The 22,183-nt window shown below is 39.2% G+C and overlaps 2 protein-coding genes across 3 annotated transcripts; one reads left to right on the forward strand and one right to left on the reverse strand.

Annotated features, from left to right (window-relative positions):
* On the reverse strand, positions 1 to 4,874 carry si:ch211-215c18.3. Of its 2 annotated transcripts, XM_046411747.1 has the most exons (5): positions 4,466 to 4,874; positions 4,170 to 4,337; positions 3,909 to 4,030; positions 1,992 to 2,339; positions 1 to 1,902 (listed from the first exon to the last, which is right to left on the reverse strand). In XM_046411747.1, exons 3-5 carry the CDS (start codon positions 3,976 to 3,978, stop codon positions 1,796 to 1,798), a joined length of 525 nt encoding a protein of 174 aa, XP_046267703.1. In that variant the 5' UTR covers positions 3,979 to 4,030; positions 4,170 to 4,337; positions 4,466 to 4,874; the 3' UTR covers positions 1 to 1,795. The 2 variants fall into 2 exon arrangements, with proteins under 2 accessions (XP_046267703.1, XP_046267704.1); XM_046411748.1 differs by lacking the exon at positions 4,170 to 4,337.
* A 7,378-nt stretch (positions 4,875 to 12,252) lies between these two features.
* f11r.1 (F11 receptor, tandem duplicate 1) lies at positions 12,253 to 21,932 on the forward strand. The gene is made up of 11 exons (XM_046410127.1): positions 12,253 to 12,395; positions 12,574 to 12,676; positions 14,987 to 15,046; positions 15,884 to 16,000; positions 17,888 to 18,028; positions 18,197 to 18,399; positions 18,483 to 18,585; positions 18,939 to 19,046; positions 20,029 to 20,041; positions 20,185 to 20,245; positions 20,863 to 21,932. The coding sequence occupies exons 2-11, from the start codon at positions 12,625 to 12,627 to the stop codon at positions 20,896 to 20,898; spliced, it is 894 nt and encodes a 297-aa protein (XP_046266083.1). The 5' UTR covers positions 12,253 to 12,395; positions 12,574 to 12,624; the 3' UTR covers positions 20,899 to 21,932.
* Positions 21,933 to 22,183: the final 251 nt, after the last annotated feature.

The following is a 22,183-nucleotide window of genomic DNA, read 5'->3' on the forward strand; positions in this document are numbered from 1 at the left end:
GTGTATAACATTTATTAGTTACTATAGTTTTGCTATAGCTTTTGGTACACCTTTGATGGAAGGACAAAATAAACATTACAAGCTGACTTGGCTATTTTAAAAATATAAATACATTTTTAGTACTACTTTGCAAATAATACTGAGCAGCAAAATGATGGTAACATAAAAGAGAAACACAATTCTTGTTAAAATGTGACATCAAAGTAAAACAATACGTAAGTCAAGGCCCTAAATGTGTGTGTTTGGACAGTGTGGTTGGCATGTATATTGTAAACAAAAAATATCAAAATTAAATCAGCTTTTTTAAAAAAAACGTGTGGAGGTACAGTATTCTTTCACCTTACACACATACTGTGTACATGTGTGCTTGTACAGGAGGAGAAATGTGTTTACATTTAAACACACCAAGATTATTACAGTGAATATTTACTGAGCAAAACATTATACTTCCACCATCTTTCCATCCCTCCATAAACTATTTTGGTAATGTCTGTCCACCACCTCTAATCTGAACTGCATAAGAAATATGTTACTTATTCAGCTACAGTGTTACTCTGACTCCAAGGCTGCAGAACTAAAACCTCCACCTCGTCCACGTCATTTAACAGAATTTGCAAAATGGAAGTTAAAAACGTCCCAAATCTACATCTTTTTAGGCTGCAGGTCAGATTAGCATCAACACACTGAAGCAGACATTAGAGTCCTTTTTCCAAAGGTCTTCAAGTAAGGAACAAACATCCCAATCGTGTTACGTCTTATTGCTGTCCGAGGGGATTAAACTCTGATATTGCACCATGTGGAAGTATTAAAGACTACTACTGTATTATTACTGTATTTGAGCTGCTTTGCTGTAAGCAGGTGAACCTCACAGGGGGGCCAATGTACAGCTGTCTTTATTCTGTTTAAAGGTACTGAAGGTATCAGAGATTAGTATTTGCTAGCAGGAAAGGCAGTGTTTGAGCAGTTATTAATTACTATTACTCAATATCCATATCAGCCAGCTGAATACCTGTCTAACTTACCTACTATACATATAGTTTAGCACACTAGTGAAACTGCAGTACAATTCAAATTAAAATAAGGGGGTGAAGTGAGAGACAAAAAGCTGTGACATTTTCACTCCAATATGTGATGTAATAAATCTGATCAAAGGGCTCTCCATTTTTTTAGTGTTGGAATATCTCCAACATACCATTTAATATCAGGGTATACAATGAAATCCATTTGTTTTCCGAACAGCATTAAGGTGCAGTATAAATCTATAAGAAGCATCTTTTCTTTGTGAATACAAAAATCAAGATTTATTTTTGCCATAAACATAATTACTGTTTATATAGATGGGTCCCAATGAATCTTATTTACAAGGGAGACCTGATCAAGACAAAAGATTAAAAAAAACCTGTAATTTGCTTTATACTATAGCCATTATAATAGAAAACGAACACTGTTCATTGTTGTATTTATTTGCAATGTTTTTTGAATATATATATTTTATTATATATATGTATATAGATATATAATGTTTGTCAAAAACAACGGTCTTCAAGGTACAGTGGTGAGAATGAGGTTTATGACATAAAATCCTTCACACCTCAAAGGTGCATTTCAAAAGAGTAGCTGAGGTTTTTTTCCTTCTTTCTTATTTATCTACTGGGGTTTTCATGGCCTCTACCTTCTGACAAAATAAATAAATAAATAAATAATAGAAAATGAAATGAAATCAGTCACCAGCCATCAAACCAGAGTGAGTCACAAACCATCTAAGACAGCACGAGCATGTCCATTGAGTTAGAGTTCAAGGACTCAGAAGACCCACTGCCACAGGAAGTGACATCACCAGAGACAAAAGCCATGGCGCTGATTTGAACATGACGCTCATTGCAGAGCAGATTGGAAGAAGCCCTGCAACAGAGCAGAACGCAACTTCAGATATTGTTCCAGGTGGCAGCTGGAGGAAACACAGAAAACAAGCTGAAGTGAACTCTACTCACTGTGATGGACGGCCATGCTGTTCTCCTTCCAGCTGTCGCCCTGATAAACCCTGCAGGTGTAGGTGAAAGGCCTCTCATCAGCCAGAGGGGCCCAGGTGAGGCGGCACAGAGTGGGAGTGACCAGGCTAACGTTGCTCCTCCTGCGGTCCTCTGTGGACACATATATGACGGCGTTGGGGACCGTGCTGCCCACCAGACGGCTGTCCTGCCGATACTCACAGTATGGACCGGGAACCTGGTAGGTGGCCAGAAACTCACAGTCCACCCTGACATTTCTCTCCAGGTAAGTTAGACATGGAAACATCTGAGGACCTCGTGGAGTGAAGAGAAACCGAGTCACTGAGCTCACTGAAAGAGATACAGTGTGAATTGCACATTTTCGTTGAATCCTGAAGAAAAACTTGCTGCTGTCTACACAGGAACACAAAATAAATAAACCAACAATTTATGAATGAATATAACTTAAGCAATTAATAAAACTTGATTAATTATTATGAGATGTTATTTGAGTGTTTTTTGGATATATATTTTATTTCGATGTAGAAATACCCTTAGTCAAAAGTCTGTTTTTATTTCTTAATTACATATTGCATTTCAAAACATCACTTTTATTACCATGGCGTTACTTTATCTGTGGCCTTGCACCTTTTAGCCCATCATGTATAAGCCAGCAAGCTCAAAAACCACTGACAAAAAGTAGCCCTTTTAGATAGAGCAGCTACAACAACAAGGTTAAGCAGTAGTAATAAGTAGTAGTAGTAGTAGTAGTAGTAGTAGTAAGTAGTAAACTACACTTGATAATTTCATGCAATTTACATTATACATACAAAAGTATTGGGATGGGGCTGTTTTCAGGAGTTGGGCTCGGCCCCTGACTTCCAGTGAAGGGAAATCTTAATGCTTCAGCATACCAAGACATTTTGGACAATGCTATGCTGCCAACTTTGTGGCAACAGTTTGGGGAAGACCCTTTTCTATTCCAGCATGACTGTGTCCCAGTGCACAAAGCAAAGCCCCATAAAGACATGGCTGAATGAGTTTGGTGTGGAAGAACTTGACTGGCCCACACAGAGTCCTGACCTCAACCCCATCAAACACCTTTGGGATGAACTGGAACAGAGACTGAGAGCCAGACCTTTTGGTCCAACATCAGTGTCTGACCTCACAAATGCTCTACTGCATGAATGGGCAAACAATCTCTCAGAAACACTGCAACACCTTGTGGAAAACCTTCGCAGAAGAGTGGAAGGTGTTGGTTTCAAAGCTGTCTGTGCATTTAGAATGCACATTAAAGTCCCTGTTGGTGTAATGGTCAGGTGTCCCAATACTTTTATCTATGTTATGTATCTGTCTATGCATTCATTTATCTTAAACACTCCGGAGCTCCACAGTACCTCTTTGTGTTATATACATCATGTAGACTTAATGTAGAATTAATTTAGGTCTTTGCAGGTATTTGTTTCTGTATCAGAGCTCTTGGATGGATGTAAACTTGGCTTTTACACATTTCACCCACTTCAATTCACTGTGAAAGTATAACTTGGGTTGGAAGTGGGCCTAAAAACATCCTTATATGAACTTCTGCACATGGATTACATAATGATCTCTGTGGTGAAACTGGGTAATGACACCTCTGCTGCAGTGTTACTGGATTTTTATCTGTCACGCACAATCAGGAGTCAGATTGACTTGAAATGTTGACATTTACTTTAATAGTACACCTTTCACTTATTACCTTTCAGGTATGTTTTTTTATATAGCCACCCACTGTAAGTCCTTATAAATCCAACTTTAAAGATGAGTGGCCAACATCAGACAAAATTTTGGCTACCACAACCTCAAACCCCAGTCATATGTTTCTTTAGTAGAACTAATAAATACAGCCTGAACTAGTAAATGCACAAGAATGACACATACTGTGAGTTTGATGCGTCATCATTATCCTGCCAAACAGGAGACAGGCCGCGGTGAAGAGATGCAACTCCATAGCGATTAGTATCAGTCCGATCAGATGAACAACCTTCACACCACGTTATGACCTGGCAGAGTTCAACATGGGACTTCAATGAGAAAGTTGATCAGAGCTACAGCTGCAGAACAGGCCACCATGAGTGATTAAAGCAGAATACCATAACATGCTTCTAATCTGTAGAGACATAAAGTAAACATGCAACTTACACCTGCACCATAGAATAGGTTGGTGTATCCACTAGCGCAGTGTTACTGGGGATGGATGCTGTTGTGCCTGCAGCGCAAATGCAGACAGGACTACGCCCATGCAGAATCTCAGCGCTGCAGCAAAACTACGGAGCTCGCCTCCCCTGCAGTGGGCGCATTGTGGCCTTACTGCAGGTGAGAGAAGCGGACAGCCATGCAGACATGCTTCGCAGACATGCTTCACAGACATGCATAGCGACCGGAAAATGTTGAGTTTTCTATTAAGACTGTTTCAGAGATGAGACAGCCGCTCCTACCTGATAATCGGTCCCTTTGCGGAGGTTGAGCTGCGCCCGTGTAACGCCTCGGTATGCTGAGCAGTATCAGCATAGCAGAGCTGACTTCTGACTGAGGGTGTACGTCCTCACTGAGACAGACACCCAGTCTACACACACGCTTTTATCATAAAAAGACCCCATCCTCTTCATCACGGGGGTTCCCGAGCAGGACCAATTTTAATACGACATTGATTTATTTTTCCTTTCATTAATGGGGGAACAAAGTTAAAGCAAAAGAGATTTTACTCTCAATCTGTGTGATTCAAGCCTGATGAAGAAGTGATCGAGGCTGATGCAGGCCTATTGAAAAGTTGGGGGGACTGGAATTTGGCAAGCAACCAATCAATTTGCTTTTCACAACACTTCCAACACTCTCGCCCCAGATAGTTGATTTTGAGGAGCATCTGGGTGCAAAGGAAGAGCTCCCCCTGCAGGACGAAATCTGGAAGCGCCACCACAAATGTGTTAAATACAGGAGTGGATGTTTTGGTAACATCTAATGTGGAAAAACAAAAGAAATTAGAAGAAACTAGTTAGTAATTAGTAGAATTAGTAGAAACTAATTACGGGTCACCTCTGCCGTGTTTTGACCAAAGAAATACACCATCAAAATGTTCACAATCAAAATAAACTTTAGTAAAATGTTGATACTGCTATAGATCAGTCAAGCAAACATGGGGGGATAGGAAAAACATTATGTAATATAACATTTAAACAATAATTTACTGATGATCCTTAACTGTTGTTGTGTATGGGGGCTGCAGAGGTCTATTATGCAGGATGAAGCTGTGCTGTACATTCATCTGTGAGAATTTCCTAAATCAAAGTGATACGATACTTGACTTGGCATCATAAATGTGGAAATCAGTTACTGCTTGCCTCTGTGGACGAAAGGGACTGAGTCTGAAGATTCAAGCCCTCAGTGAACTTAGCAGACAGTGCTAATGCTTTGGGATAACTTCCTTCTAAATAAAAGATGTTTTTTTTACACTGGGATAGCAACAGTGCAGAAAAATGGTGTGTTTTTTTGTTAAGCAACCATTATATGTAGAAAATATCTTTCTTATAAATGCAGAAATTCCACATATGAACAAAGACAGGCTGGGTCACTACACATTAGGCACAGTGACATGCTCATGCAGGGGAAGAGAGATAACAGAAAATGAACACACAACTGATGGACGCTAAGAAAAAAGCAATGTACACAACCGAGGGCTTTAAAGGGTAGTGACTCAATCAATACTTGATGCAGTTTGATACTATAAAGACAGTGCTGTATAGTAGTACAGTACTCATAGTATCGTGTGTGTCACTGAGGAAGAATAGATGGCGCTTCATCTGCAGTGAATCAGCAGCAGCCAGCAGAGCAGCAGCAGCAGGGATCACAGTTACAGAATTTCAAATGAATATGGCTGAGATCACTACAACTACTTTCTGATAGTCAAAAGGTAGGATGCAAAAATGTGAACATATCATATATGAAATAAAATACAGGGTAAAGTGGCAGGTGTGCTCTGCTTTCATTGTTTGCTTTGGTCTGTGCCTTTCAGAGAGCTTTGCAGCGATTCTGCCAGTGTCCTGGGAGACAGCTTCAGTATGGCACTTGTTCAGCAACCGCCTAAGAAGGACCTTGACAGAAGGGATGAGCAGTGTGAAGAGGATACAGAGGATTCAGTGGGTCTAGCTCAGTGGATTTAACATACTGCTCTATTTGTTCTTAAGTCAATGTTGCCTCTTTTTACACAGCCACAGCCATCAATATTTGGATAATTGCTTTGTCACATTATATATTTATTCAACAACATTCTGCTACTGACAACTGAGAGGCTCATTTTCTATTTTCTGCTCTGCCAGTGTGTGGTGTCATTTTGATAAAAGAAATTCTGCTGTCTGCTCTGTTGCTCTCCACTCCACATAGTTTGTATGTAATAACAGTTAAATAGTAAATAAATAGCTAAATAGTTAAGTTGGCTGCTAAGTTTGAGATGAGAGCTACCACATGAAGATGCCACAGGCCTTTCTTTTACTACCACTGGCCTTGTAGTGACAAGGAGAAGCTAGTCCTAATTTGTAGGCATGCCAGTTAGCTGCTTGGCTCTACACGTGACATCATTGTCAGCCTCTTAATCTGTTGGCCCACCACTCTGGTCCAAGCATCGCAACAACTACTGGATGATTATCATTAAATTTAGTACAGATATTCATGATCCCCGAGGATAAAACCTACTGATTTTGATGAACCCCTGACTCTTCCTGAGGTTCACATGTTCGGTGTGAATCCAAACGACTGCAAAGATTGCCATGAAGTTTAGTACATGCATTCACGTGTTCCTCTGCGTGAGTTACCTGAAATACCTGCAACATTAATGACATTCCTACCAGCCTGAGCAACATGATAACATGGCGAGGATAACTCGCTTCTCGCAGTATCAGCTTGCTATAGTATGAGTATTGTCATTGTGAGCCTTTATCTCAAAGCAGCCATGTAGCTCTTCTGTGCACACCTGTCCCCTCCCCCTCTCTGTAATCATGTAATCTCTGTTTTGCAGGACTCACAAATTTACATATTCTTTGTTTGTGCTGTCATATAACTGAGTGAGCATGACACAGGCTACTGTCTGACACAGGTTAGTGTCTGACACAGGCTACTGTCCACATGTGATTAAAGCTGAAGTGTAAATACAGATGGATTATTTCCCTCTGTAGGCCTACTTAAAATCAGCCTTGTTCTTTTACTGTCTTCAAACGGGTCTACCTAATCATTGTCCAAAAGCTTTCTTTCCCTTACCTTTTCAGATTTAGCCAGCTTAGTGAGAACATACACGAGATAAGTCGGAGCTTTGAAGTAGCCCACTAAATAGTCTAATTTTGGGACTTAATCTGTTTTAATGTAATACTGATGTAGTTATTAGTGCCATGCTATGAGCAGAATACTAAAACGATTACTATATTATCCTATGTTTTCTTTTGTTTTCATTTGTACTTTTTTTTATTTCATGCAGGTGTAAATGTAGCATCATAGCTCTCCAGTATATTAGTTGAACTGAACTGCATATTAGTATTTAATATGTATATACTTTAATTTTTGTTGGTAAAGTAGGTAAGAAACTGCTGACTCGTACTGTATTTGCACATTGAATGAGGACATACTGTATAAAACTGCTGCTGAGGTGTCTTGGCTAATCAAACCCTTCCCCATTCAGCAGCTTGAATTCAGTCGTTCAGTGTGTGGCCAGAGGTTTGTGTATTGACATGTGATCCTCTGGTAAAACAGGGAGGAGAAATCGATGAAGAAATCCTTATACAATACTGAAAAATGTCCCCAAAGTCCATTGGAGCAGCATTTTCTCCCTCCTTCTCTCACCCCCTCCGCTCCCTCCCTGTCGCTCTCCCTCCCTCTCTCCTCTGTTTCTTCTATAAGCCGACCTCTACTGTATCTACCCCTGGCATCACACTGCAGAGCACTGAGGAAGGCTCAAACTGCATCCGACAAGGTGAGAGTGATTCATATACTGTTCTTCACTGGATCTGAGCTATGCTGAAATAATGCTTTTGTTTTAGTCTGGATGAAATGTTTGGTTTAACACAGGAGACAGCACTATAGCAAATATTTGAATAAAGACGAGAGCAGGTTTGGATCAAGCAAATAAAATAGCGCTGAACTGCTTTATGTATTTTCTTAATATTTTCAGTAGGCAAATAATCAGTGTGTGTTCTCGAGAGAGGTGAAGCACAGAAATGTGTCAGTGCCGGCAGTTCACCAGTGAAGTTTGCAGTTAATTTCTTTGCAGTGTAAATAACGAGGCTGTATTGTACCCAGTTGTTCAGTATTATGGTACAGAGACTTTTCTACAGGAACCTCCGTCGATTTGCACAAAGCTGCAGGAGTGTGGGATTCGTGTCTCAGAAATGTGACCCCGCTCTTCACACTGTGCTCAGCTTCATTTGAGTTGAATCTCAACAATGTAGAGAGCAAAATAAACAGACTAGCTGTTCTACTGTATAGTCATTTCCTGGTGCTAGTTTGCTCTGAGTGTTTTATTCAATATCTTTTCTTTCGTTTACAGAGGAGCTTGAAGAATGTTCTTCCTTGCCATAATTTTACTTTTTGGTAAGATCAAATTTATGTCAGTAGAGCACATATTTCTAATATTTGTTCATTTTTTTTCCCTTTCATTATGAATGTGTTTCTCGTCTGAGTGCGTTTCTGACATTAGGTTTATGAACTGGTGTTCTCAAAGGGTTGGTTAATATCTGATCATCCTTTTGTGTTACACCACACATAGGCTTTGCCTCAGCCCAGAGGGTGATTCAGTTGCATTATTGCTCAATAGATGAGCACCACCTCAGGATGGACTGTAAATATGCGCTCCCCCCTGAGTCACCAGAACCATTTTGCAAGTATACCAATGGTGAAAGGCTCTTCGACACCACTGACCCAGACGAGGAGCAGCACGCCCCCTTCAAGAATCGCGCTAAAGTCCGCATCTTTCCCGGCAACATCTGCCGCCTGCTGTTTAAAAACCTGCCCAATGGCAAGTCCAACTTCACCTGCAACATCAAATTTGCAGACTCAGCCACAGCGACCAAAACCTCCGTGGTTGAGAAAAGTAAGCGGCCTGTGCTCATGGTCATTGTTTAAAACAACTATGCACATCCTGTTATTTTACAAAGAGAAAAAGATTTGAGCAACTTCCAAACAAAAAGCTCCTCCTTCTGAACCTGCATCATTTTTCTTATTGCAGAGCTCCTCCTCCCCTGCTCAGCGTGGAGTGTCCTATTACAAAGCTGCAGTGGCCTACTGCTGACCTTGATGACACTTCCCATGCTGCTGGAAATTCACTGGCTGTGAACAAGGTGCCAAACTGCTGCACATATTTAACAATGCGCCTATAATCATCTGGTAACTGCTACTGGATTCTCCTCAAGTTGTGTGTATATGCACAAAGTGCGATGAGTTGAACCGAATGAACGCACAGTATACGTTTGGTATGTCACAGGCCTGCTTAGTCTGCATCATGCAATCAATACTAAGCACACACAGCGCAATTGCATATACTTTATACTCTACAGTACTCTCACATATAAACAATTGCTGAAATGTACAGCACAGTTCAAGTCTACTGGGTCCATGTCGACCACTTCGACTTGCAGAACAGGGCAATGAATAAAAAGCATGAATGTGACGTAGCCCTAAAACTTAAAGTCTATATATTCTAAAACATTTCAGTATCTACACTGAATAATTTTAGTGATTTTATTCAACATAGTGAAAGCTTTTGAGTCTTTAGCCTCCAGTTTTAATAACAACATAGGAAGAAATATCTATGGGGATAGCAAATAAGACTTTAAAGAGGGATGAAAAACGCTTTGGCTAAACCACCTGGGGACTGAAATTTTCTCAACTCAAAAGTGAGGCAACGTTGCACTCTGCACTACGTTTCATCACTCTTTAAGGTAAGTAATCTATTTTGCCCGACTCAAATCTATCCCCTGTGTCTCTTCTTGGTTGCCAGATGATGAGAGCAGATAGAGGTAACCTTGTGCCACACAGGTCCACCAATGGAAGGCTGTATGTGTCAATAAAATCCAGGCAGGGCAACACAGATGGATTTAGGGCAATTTAATCCAGTGATAAGCAGAAAAACAAAAATTATGAAACTGTTTTTTGACTGACCACTAATGGATGCATGAGCAATAATGTCTGTTCTATTCTTCTCTATTCTGAGGAAACCAAGACAAACTCTACAGTTTTATTTCGCCTTTCACTTGTGCCTGAGACGCATCATCCATGTTCAGCTGAAGCCTGTTGTCACAAATGTACAGTATGTCTCTGAACACTTTATGTTTAGACAGATCCACACTGATGGTTCAATTTATAAATTTACACTGAATATGCTTTATATGGTGCAATGTTTTCTCTGATAATGTAAAGGATTTTTACTAATGTATATATTAGAGTAGGTAGTCTGTAGCCAAAGCACAATCATTAAATTGCACTGAAAAGCACTGCTGTACTATGTACTGTTTAATAACAATAAACTGAGCTGAAACTTAACAGCAGCAACAAAGAAGAACATTGCTCATTAAATGAAACAAACCAATCAATTGAATATGTTTATGCATGAACTCGAGTCAGCACAATGTGCATTATGCTGAAGGTGCTTGTGATGTTCTGTAGGGGGCAGCACTGGAAGAAAATTAGATTGGACTTAACAGTATGGGATCTGAATCAGCTTTATTGGTCAAGTTTGCGTATACAAACAAGGAATTTGACTCCAGTTAGACTTTGCTCTCAAGTACAAAACAAACACCTAACAGTAAGAACATAAAAGATACTACAACAAGATGAGGATAAAAGAAGAAGGCCAATGCTGTAGGCATGAGGAATTATCAAAACAAGCAAGACAGAGTATCTTGCTGGAGCAGGTACTTTAAAGGTTAACAGTGAACATGCAAGCACACAGACACACACACACAGAGGCTGAAAAAATATCCTGAAAACAATTTACTTTTGTATGTAGATTACAGTCCTCTTAAAATGAGAACTACAACACCATATCCTCAAAACAGTGGATATCGCCTAAACAGGATTTGACTGTGCAGGGCAAATGTCTGAATAACTTAGAATTGACCCTTAACAGGTTGAGTGCATTTTGTCAAAGCTGTTTCATTGCACATTTATATAAATGTGTTTACCAGACACATCGGAGACCACATATACACCATATCACCAAAAACATGTGGATGCCCGAACATCACAACCTTTTGTAACAGCTCCACCTGAACAGTGGACATTGATATGTTGCTACAACAGTGTCCAGCATCTGTGAAGGGTTTCTCATGACATACAGTATAAGCACCTGGCTGCTGTGATTTACTCACATTCAGCTATCAGAGCATTAGTGAGCTTCACATTCAGTGCTCCAGTTCATCCAAAATGTGTTTAAGAAAACATGTAAAAACAGAGAAAAAGTCCTAAGACCCCACGGGTTGAATGGAACTGAGAGCTTTGTGCATGCAAGTCAAGTCAAGTTCTTCACCAAACTGGGCAAACCACATGGAAACACTATATGATCTAAAATATGCTGTAGCATTAATATTTGCATTAACTGGAAATAAGAAGTGAAGGCCAAATGGTACAGAAAAGTAAAAAATGAGCCAATATGTTTGTTGATGTCCATGTAATTTTGGCCACATGCTGTTATCTTATAGACCCCAAACTGTCATTATGCATGTTTTTCCTGCATTCGGGAACACTTGTGTAACACATAATAACACAATGGCTGTCACTACTGCACCACTTTCACACAGAACTTTGTCTTGTACATGACAGTAAGACCATCAGTGGTATTATTTCAGTTAAATTGATGCTATTCCCATGCATAGAAAATAAAGATATTATAGCCCATACTGATGTTGTAAATTCTCTATACCTGCTGTATGCGGACTACTGTGTGGTAACCTTAAAAGAAACTTTAAATTAAATATCATTCAATGGTGAAAATGCATCAGATTTACTTCATTCACCGGCCACAATTCATGGAGAGGAATTTACTAATGTGCAAAGACATAAGCAATAAACAGAGGAAACAGATGGTGAGAGGGGACGAGAAGGCAGCACTGAGACTGGACAGAGTATTGTTTGTCTGGCAGAGATGTGACAGACTGTGTAAACCAACCCAATCCGTGTTTATTGAACCTCTGACATGAGGTGTCATGTCAGAGGTTCAGATGCGGAAGAGATGGAAAACGTGAACGTAACACATACACACAGACCAGCTTCTGCCACATCTCCTCCTTACGTCAGTGTGTTTTGGATCAGTTCTGATCTAGTCAGACCTGTTTTGTTTTGTTAACTTCCCTGTTAGCGGAAGTCACCTAGCTCTCACCTGGGCGGAGTCTTCAGGTAAGAGCAGTTCAACCCTGATCGTAATGTCGACGCAGTGAATTAAGCGTCGGGGTATATACGCACCTGGTCGCATTTTTGTCACTAGAAAAAACTTTTTCATTGTGTTTTTTTTTTTGTTGTTGTTGTTGTTTTCGTTTGATTTTGTTTTTTTCTTTTCCTTAAAACTATTGTGAAGAGGAACACCGTCCGTCGGGTATCTGGAAAACGACCGACCAAACTGCTCAAGATGTCTGTCGGTTGCTTGGTTTCGGTGGCTTTGTTCTTCCTCGCAGCAACAGGTGAGTGGGTTATTTTTCTTTTCTTTTCTTTTCTTTTTGGTCAAGAACAGTCAACGCTTGAAAGCTTCGTTGATGTTGATGTTTCAGTCGTGCCTGGTCACATCATAAGTCCTGTTTAGGCCACTTGTCGCTTTATTGAAGCGGACACAAGTGACCACAAAATAGTGCTGTCTTTCGTAATCTGTTATATTATATATTATATGATATTTCTATTACAATGATGTCCCATTAAAATTAAATTACAGCCACCAGCCATAATGAGTCCAGCATTATGTCTGTTGTTTCCATTCTTGACTCCAGTCTAAAGCTTTTCACAAACACCATGAAGTGACTCTTGGCACAGTGTGCCGGCTGAAATGGACCCTGTACAATGCAGCCTATAGGCAGGCCTCTTCACACTTTGTCTTCTTAGCAGAGAAATTTCTGATTATGGGATTTAAATTCCATTTCCCTGTTGCTCATATTTTCCCTGTTTTGTTTTGTTTGTTTGTTTGTTTGTCACCACTACCCGAAACCACCTGCAAAGTAGGCAAACAAAGCAGACATGCATGTGCTCTGGTTTCATTTTACACTTCAGGCTTATCTCTCTGCCAAGCCAAAACTGTGACTGTGCTGCCTTATCTCAGCTGAGATCACCAGTGAGAAACATCTATGGGCTGTCTTTGGACAATAAAAAATGTCATTGTAAATTTAAGAAATGACTGACATCAATGTAAAGCTTTGTTTGTATATTTTCATCTTTTAAATTTGGCAATGTGTACAATGAATGACTTAGTTTACACACAGTTAATGATTAACTGGCTGCTGCTGCTGTTGCCTGTAGTTTTAAGCTTCTTGGAACAAGCTTGTCTCACAACAAGATGGTAGTTAAATCAGGTAACTCCCATCTCTTACAGTAACACGCTGGTGTAATATAATGTAAGCTGGCCTGGTAGTTGCCTGTGTGGTGTTGACGGACTGACTTGTGACTTTATGCATTAATATTTTAGTCACCCGTGTCTCGCTGGTGGCAGAACTCCTGTGGTTGAAAAGACCCACTTTCAGCCAGAGAGCTGACAGTTTCACCGGAAGTTTTCTGGTTAAGCAGTTTGGAATGACCAACTTTTTTTTTATTGCTGCGCCCTGAAGGCTTGTGAGCATGCTCTGTGTGTTTGACAAGGGGTGTGTTCTTATATTTTAATTGCTGTTTTGTGATCGTGAGCAGAGGGTCATTTTGTGAACTACTACTGTGGATATCTGTGATTTGATATTTTAACCCTGATGAAGCCCAGCAGTACAGTTAGCTTGTGTGATCAAATCTTGTGTATTGGGCTGCGTGTGACTATTATTTTAATTATTACTTGCCTGCCATTTTTCTCAGTTAGTCTTTTCATCTCAGAAGTTTCCCTTTGGCCATACTGATAATACAATATTCAGGCATTAAATTGCTGCTCCGTATATTTAAACCTGGATACCACCTCTTTCTCCCATCAATCATCCGTCGACATAAACCCGTCCCCCTCGTAGCTGATGGGTGTGCATGACTCCACTTTTCAAAGCAGACCAAGCACATTCTCCAATCCCAAAAGATTTAACACTGATGCTAATCTGCCTCCAACCTCAGTCATCCCAGCTTCAGTCCCACCCGTCTTCATGTCTGCTACAGCTTCTTATGTTAATCCTTTATAAATGTTACAACACAGAGTGCATTTATCTTGTCTCTTACCAGGATCTCATAAACACAAGCTTCCAGCTCTTCAGTTCTGCATGAAAACTCTGGATTCCTTGATAGACCCCAGTTTTCCCCCTGATGGAATATGCCATATGTTTTTAATCTTAAAGTTTTTACATTTCATATAATAAATTATATTGATTTTACTCTGTTTGTTGGTCACTACAAACTGGCTGTGCTCAGTCTGCTTTGGCTGCTGCACCCACTGAGAACACTGCAGTTCTTGAACATACAGTAGTGATACTAAAGGGAAGTGAGCATTTAGACTAGACAATTTTTTAAAAAATTGTGGTAGTGAATGTTGATTACTTAAATCTTTAGAGACAATATTATTATTGCAAGCAAACTCAAACAATGACTGAATCAGTCGTAGAACTAGCCTTTTTAGTAAAATAAATCATGCTGTGCTTATTATTCCTGCATTCAGGTGCTGCACATTTTGTGGACAGTGATCTCCTTTTGCTGGTCTTTATTATATTTGTATGGTCTACTGTAGTATCTGGTCACCAATACAAAGTACAAGTATTTATTATAGTGTCAGCATGTTATGGCACGTCAGAGTGTAATAACTTGTTTTATTCTTGTCTCTGTACGTTCAGGTGTGTGTGGCTTTTCAGTCACTACCTCCGACCCAGATGTGCGGGTTAAAGAGAATGAAGGTGAGTCATGAGCATATAAAAAAACAACCTCGTTTACAAACTAAATGGAAACAAAAAGCAATCAAGTGCAAGCAAACTGTGTTTACCGACCTCAGTTATTAAGCCCATGTTGTAAAATCCTTTATGCAATCATGTGCCCATCCTTTTTGGGTTGTCCATTTTATGCCAAATCTTTACGTTACCGATCATGAACTGTTACCTGGGGAATGTTCCAATCACATGGTTTTTCCCCACAGCTTTCCCAATGTTTTGTTGCTCCTGTCACAACTGGTTTGAAAGGTGTTGCTGGCATCAAATTCACAATAAGCATACATTTACAAAAATCAGTGAAGCTGATGAGATAAAACAATCGACATATTGTACTGATTTGGATTAAGCGTATGTCAAAAGGGATGATCAGATTTGAATGTAGATGATAAACATGTAAGTAAATGATTAAATATTTTAGCAGTGAAGTACTTGCTGGTACTACTATTTTCAGTAAAAAGCATAAAGTAAAATAAAGTTATGTGTCAGGCAGAATTAGACAGTTCTCCTACAGCATGTATATATCTATATATTTTTGAAAACCTCTGTCTTTGTCATTTTTAAGGTAATTTTTTAACATTGTGATTATACTGAGTTATTTGGGGGTTGGGAGCGTTTGTTTGCTGAGGGATTCACAGACATAGTAGAGCAGTAGCTTTATGATTATATTATAAGGCTGAAAATATTGTCTCTTTATTTTAATCACTGGAGCAAATTATTCCTTTTTATTTCGTACTGTGTAATTAAACTGAAACCCTTTGCGGTCGTTTTCTGTTCTGTCGGGATTCATTGTGTATTCTGTCCTTTCAGGGACTGACCTTAAATGCTCATATTCAGCCGACTTTGGTTCAAACCCCAGAGTTGAGTGGAAGTTTAAAGACCTAGAAGGCTCACAGACGTATGTGGTTTTTAACGGGCAACCAACTGGTAAGAAGATTCACAGTCTTTGTGTGTGTGTGTGTGTTGTTTTTTTTTTTCCCAAGCATGGCATCAGATTTTGAGATTGTCTTGTCCACTCTTTGAAACTCAGGGTTTTTGAGATGTCTGTTGCTGATTCCTTGCAGAAAGTCTAAGTAACAAGACCAGAAAACATGAGCATGGTCAGCCATGATCTCTCCACCATCCCTCCAACATTGTAACCAAATACCAGTTTGTTGATTTTAAAAAATAGAAAAGGCAAAATCAAGTTATTCGAACAGAAGTCTCTCCAAGTCCAGGAGTTTGTGGAGGACAACTGTTGTCCAAGCCTTCAGCCACAGGACTTCAGTTATTTTAATGTGTAGCAGTAATTGCTTAAACATCTTTATTATAACCTGAGCTGTAAGCATCACTAAATATACAACTGGTTACTCTCTTGGATCATAAAATTACCATAAAGCTGTAAATACCTGTAAAAGTCCTACCCACCTAACATATATGTTTGACGTAGATTATCAAAACTGTTTAGCTCTTTTTTTTTTCTTAATCTTGCTAAAGGATGTGAAAGCAAAATTGACCCATTGTCTGTAACTACAATCAAGTAATACTGGCAATAAGTCATGGTCATATACCAACTGTCTAAGCAGTTTAACTTCTCTTTGGAATTTGGAAACCATTTCCACCCATACTTTCATGAGAAAAATCACCCATTCATTGGTGTTGTCAACCCAGCCAAGTTCTGACTGTACTGGTGTCTCGATGGAAGATGACTCCCACAGACTCCCATTTAACTACATAAGTTGGGCCATGCCAATAAACAAGAGTCCAACTGAGCTGATAAGTAACTGTAGGTAGCAGCTAATGTTATTTGTAGTCTTTGTGGTGTTTAGTTGGTTACATGGCAGATTCAGTTGTTATTGGTGACATATGGGAATGTGAGTCACGTGGTGGGTGGTGGCAGCAGGTAGTAGTAATATCAGCTGCTCTTCACCTGCCGCTTTTTGAATGAACTGAGGGGGTGGAGGGGGAAGTCCTACTTTTGCAGACCGTCGCCTTTTATATACCACAATTGGAGATGTTGTTAAATATTATTTTGAAACTGGGAAGTCGTTTCACTGTTTGTTTTTACTTGCTATAAATCTAAAAAACGTAACATCATCTTTTGGAGTGATTTTTTTTTTCTTGATAAGCCAGCACGTCTGGCAGGTAAAGTTTTCCCCTGTTTAGCCTCTTGGCAACTATTTTTTTGCTTTTTTGGGATAGTCAGTCAATAGTAATTACTCTTAAAGGCAGGATAAACCTGTTCTTTGTCACTTACAGCAGCTGGTGGACTCTTTTTATTTTTTTACAAATCAATGAAACAGCTATTCTCTGTGCTGTTCCTCATGGATTTCTACTGGATGTGCCAAGACAAGATGTAACAAGAGATGAATATTCATTTTAACTGATCTGATTCTGCTGCCAAAGGAGCCCCACCCGCTGAAGTCATCATGTGTTTTTACTGATACACTTGTAGTAAACATACTCCCAGTTCCTTGTTGTGGGATGAGCATCAGGTCTGTTTTGGGATCTTTGAAGTGGGCTTGTGTGAGGTATTTACCCACAGTATATTACCTACAGTAGATGGTGGTCCGCATGCAGCATGAAGCATGAAGCAAATAGGAGTACGGGTGCAGAAAGTGTACACTTGCTATGTACTACTTGCCATCAGAAAGGTGTTTTTGTTATGAGCTTTCATTACGATTTGCATTTGAGTGAAGCAATCAATCGTTCTGTATAATTAACAATTTTCTTATTGTTGATGACATTTCCAAAACTTTTTTATAGAACATAATTGAAGGATGTGCCCTCTGAATGTTTTCGAGTTTGTTATGTAATGCTGAAACTCTTCCACAGCACAATATGCCACCCGAGTGACAGTGTACGGCAGTAATCTCAGATTCTCCAAAGTGACCCGTAAGGATAACGGAGTGTACAACTGTGAGGTGTCAGGCAACAACCAGTTTGGGGAAACTCGAGTGAAGCTGACTGTACTGGGTAAGAATCCTGAATAAAGTTACCAACATAATGTAATTTTACATTCTTTAAACACATCTTTCCACTTAATCCACCGAGACTTAAATCACAGCCGTAAAATGCCAGTGTTCTGATGTAAACTTCTTCCTCTTAAGTTACTCACTGAAAACTGCATGTTGTGTCCCGCAGTGCCTCCATCTCCGCCTGTGTGTAAGATTCCCTCCTCAGTGACGACGGGTACGACCACAATCTTGACCTGTCGTGATAAAGACGGCTCGCCACCGCCAACATACAAGTGGTACAAAGCTGGCACCCTTCTGCCCCCTGACCCTTCTAAGATTTCTGGCTTCAAGAATGCCACCTACAAGCTTAATACAGTCAATGGCACCTTGGTCAGTTACAAGCTGTTATTTTGCACCATCTTTGCTGTGGCAGTTGTGGTCCCCATGTCCTTTAAAATTATCTGTCTCCACAGGAGTTTCCCAGTGTAAGCAAGGTGGACACTGGTGACTACTACTGTGAGGCTGTCAACGATGCTGGTCCTCCGCAGAGCTGTAGAGCAACAAGAATGGAAGTCCGTAAGTGCTCATCCCTGTAATTTAAAAAAACCTGCTTTAAAATGAGCTGACATAGTCAATGGTGACCTCTAAACCAGTTTCAGCCAGTGGAGTGTGCTGCATGCCACCACTTAAAGGACAGCGAACTGGTTTGGCTGCATGAAAGACATTTTTTATAAATTGAAACAGTCGTACTCAACATTAAGATACAACTTTCATTTTCTGTTTTCCTTTAATCATATGTGCACTGTGACAGTTTTCTAGTTATTGTTGTTTTTTTTTAAATTTTCATTACAATGTAGTAGTTCACAACACCATGATGTTTGTCTGTAATTCATAATGACAGTGAAACTCTTAATGTTGTTTCCTTCAAGATGACCTTAACACTGGAGGAATCGTTGCCGCAGTCATAATAGTTCTGCTGCTGCTGGTCCTACTGGGATTTGGCATTTGGTATGCCCACAAGAAAGGATACCTGCCCAGTGAGTTTTCTGCATTGTATTAAAATCAAAATCATATAATTCACCATGATCATCAATATTTTCATATGTAGAGTTGACATTACCAGAAACTGTGGACCTCAGACTTGTGGGACGTTAAATTAATGCAATCTAAAGTGAAAAAAACAATATACAGCACGTAGTTCAAACCCAGGCAGCGGTAAGGGAAGCAGGCATAGCAGGCGAAAAAATGTTTTCAGTTAACACAAACTGTGAGCACAAACTTTAAAGAAAAAGCATAAAATGTTCATAAAATGAGCTCAGCTCTGTTTCTCAGGATTCACAGAATGCACTACAAAGCTGGAAATAAAAAATACTGAATGGACTCAACAAGAAGTTAATCTTGAATCATCTTAAATTTAAACATGAATTAATTTTTTTTTAATCTATTTTTTTTAATCTAAAATTTTTTTTAATCTATTTTATTTTTAGAATTTTTTTTAATGAAGACATCAAGTATCGAATTTCTACAGTGGTGATAGAAAGTGTGGCTCTACTCATGAATGAGAGGCGTGTGAAGAAAATAGTTCTTACATGAAACAGCTTGTAACAATGTGTGTGGATTATCTTTGGTTAATCCAGTCATGCTTTCTGCAAAGAGACATTGCTCTTGAGTTTTTCAAATTATTGTTCAATGTATTTTTGCATCACAAGCAAAGTCTCATCTAGTTCCATTATATTAGTGAAAAAGCAGATCTCTACATCCAATATCTCCAAAACTAAATGTGCATTTTTGATTTTAGAGTGAACTGTTCCTTTAAGCTGAACATGCAGGTGCAACTTGAACCTGAACAAGTGAATCTCTTTAGAAAGCCTCTGTCCAAAATACAAAATGTTCTTAATGTCCTCACTGTGGTTCAGCTTGGTACTGCCAGAGTGGTGATTGTCATGTTAATGTTAAATATTTGTAGCATGTACCAAGCACATAATCCTACTGACCTTGTTTCCTTTCTTCCCTTTACAGAGAAGAGTGAAAGGTAAGAGGATTTTCTTTTCTACTTACTTTACTGTCTGATGGATTTTAGCAGATAATTCATTGGCTGGTTTGCTCTTCTCCACATTACATGTACATAAAATGCTCTGCTCAGTATTTTTTTTTCTTGTTTATTTCTCCCTGCAGCAAAATTAAGTCCAATGTGGTCTACCAGCCCCCATCACTGTACGGTGGTGAGGATGAAGATGTAAGTATGAGCCTGCCTGTTGTCAGCATTAAGCATTGTTGTTATTTTGAGTAATTTATGTTGCAGACACATGACATGTTTGCTTTGTTAAGGACTGTGTTTTCTGTGTTTGACACAATAACCGTATGTAAAGATGGATCGCCCCCTGGTGTTGGGCTCCAGTGTAGGTCCAAAACCCTCCCCTCTTCACATTAACAGATGGGACTTTGACCAAACTAAAAACTCAAAGTGCATGCCAAAATCATTTTTACCAAATGACTTCTGTCATGCTAATGCATGTTTTAAGTTTTAATTTTTCTGATAAATTTGGTTTTAATTAGTTATTTTGGGGATCCATATTGTCTCATCTTATCTTATTTGATTATATAAAGGGGATGCTATGATTGACAGCGCACTTGGTTCAGACGGGTGTATGGGTGAGACCTTGATCCCCGCCGCCCCACTGTGGGCTCTGAATGACATCCTCAGTGTTCACATGAGGGATATTTCGGTTTCACTTTTTGTACAGTGGGAGGAAGTGAAGACTGGTCGTCCATCTTAATATATGTCGGTGGTTGACAGACTGAGAACTAGATGAAAAATGTTCCAGCTTTGATGTTTGATGTGTTTATTTTCAGGGGGATTTCAAACAGAAGTCATCATTCGTGGTATAGTCTGCACTAAACACGACACAGTAGGAGCACACCTCGGTTTTAAATGTTCCAGCGTGGGATATTTCTGACGACCTTCTTTTTATTGGCTCCGGTGTTTGCAGTTTTTATGGACTTGTGTGATTGTTTTTGTTGATATGAACTTTGTGCTTTAGTGTTTCTGATGTATCAGCTTGTGGTGTTTAAGTGTCAAGGTTAAATGAAACTATTTACTACAGACCAGCAATGAGACGTCTCTCATACATTTGTAAGTTTTTTATTTCTAGTAGGGTGACTACAAATGACCTTTTTACTTTCAGATATATGTTTGTGGGTATCTCTTGTGTGATTGACAGACCTAAAATGTCATTGCTGAATCTCTGAAAGTTGTTTTATCTTTTTTTTTTTTTTTTTTTTTTAAACCAGCTGTTGTGTAATATTCTTTTCTTGATAAAATTTGTTAGATTTCACCTGCTTTCTTTTTTACTTCTCCAGTTTAGAACAATTTCAGAATCAGTTAACAGTTGTTGTCTCTCAGCTTCCTGACATTAATAAAACCAAACTATAACTGCTTTTATTACATTAATATTTATGTGCACGTTATGTAAGTTTGGTAACGTCTGAGACACAAGTGTGCAAACCTCTAAACTACCTGAAAGAGTGTAGACTGGCAGTCCAGCAAACTTCCTGTTGAAGCAAACAGATGTCAGCTGTGACCCTGCACTTCGTCATGAATTGGACATGACAATGTATCAAACAAGTTTGTAACCAGCGTAGTTCTCGATTACCAGAACTGTTCCGAATTGAAAGTCCTAAAACTGTTTGTGTCGTCTGTCTTCAGACACTAAAGTGATGTCCAAAAAGTCTCAGGTTTAGTGGTTTGTCAGATATCAATACATATCATGTGTTTATAGAATCTATCAGTATCTGTCTATCAATATTTTGAATTGGGTAACTCACCACATTGCTTTTCCTTTGTAGGAATTTTACAGCTGATAAATTCGCATATTGATGTTCCTTTGTTTTGTATATTGTTTAATAAAGAGTTTCTAAATCGAGTCTGCTGTCGTGTCAACATAGTAATAATCTTTGTATAAACAGTTAAGCTACATTAAAAACTTCTAAATTTCTAATTTGTCTTAATTCATTAGGGTGTTTACACAAGATGATTTTATTGACGAGGCTTCCGATTACAGGTGAAAACTGACTGTTTAATGTGCTTAATGGCAAAAATATGTTTTTCCCTACACCGTTCACACGAAACTAAATACCAGGAAGAGACTGTTTCCTTATGTGACGTAGTTTATGA

Source organism: Scatophagus argus, chromosome 14, assembly GCF_020382885.2.
Source record: "Scatophagus argus isolate fScaArg1 chromosome 14, fScaArg1.pri, whole genome shotgun sequence".
Taxonomy (NCBI): Eukaryota; Metazoa; Chordata; class Actinopteri; family Scatophagidae; genus Scatophagus; species Scatophagus argus.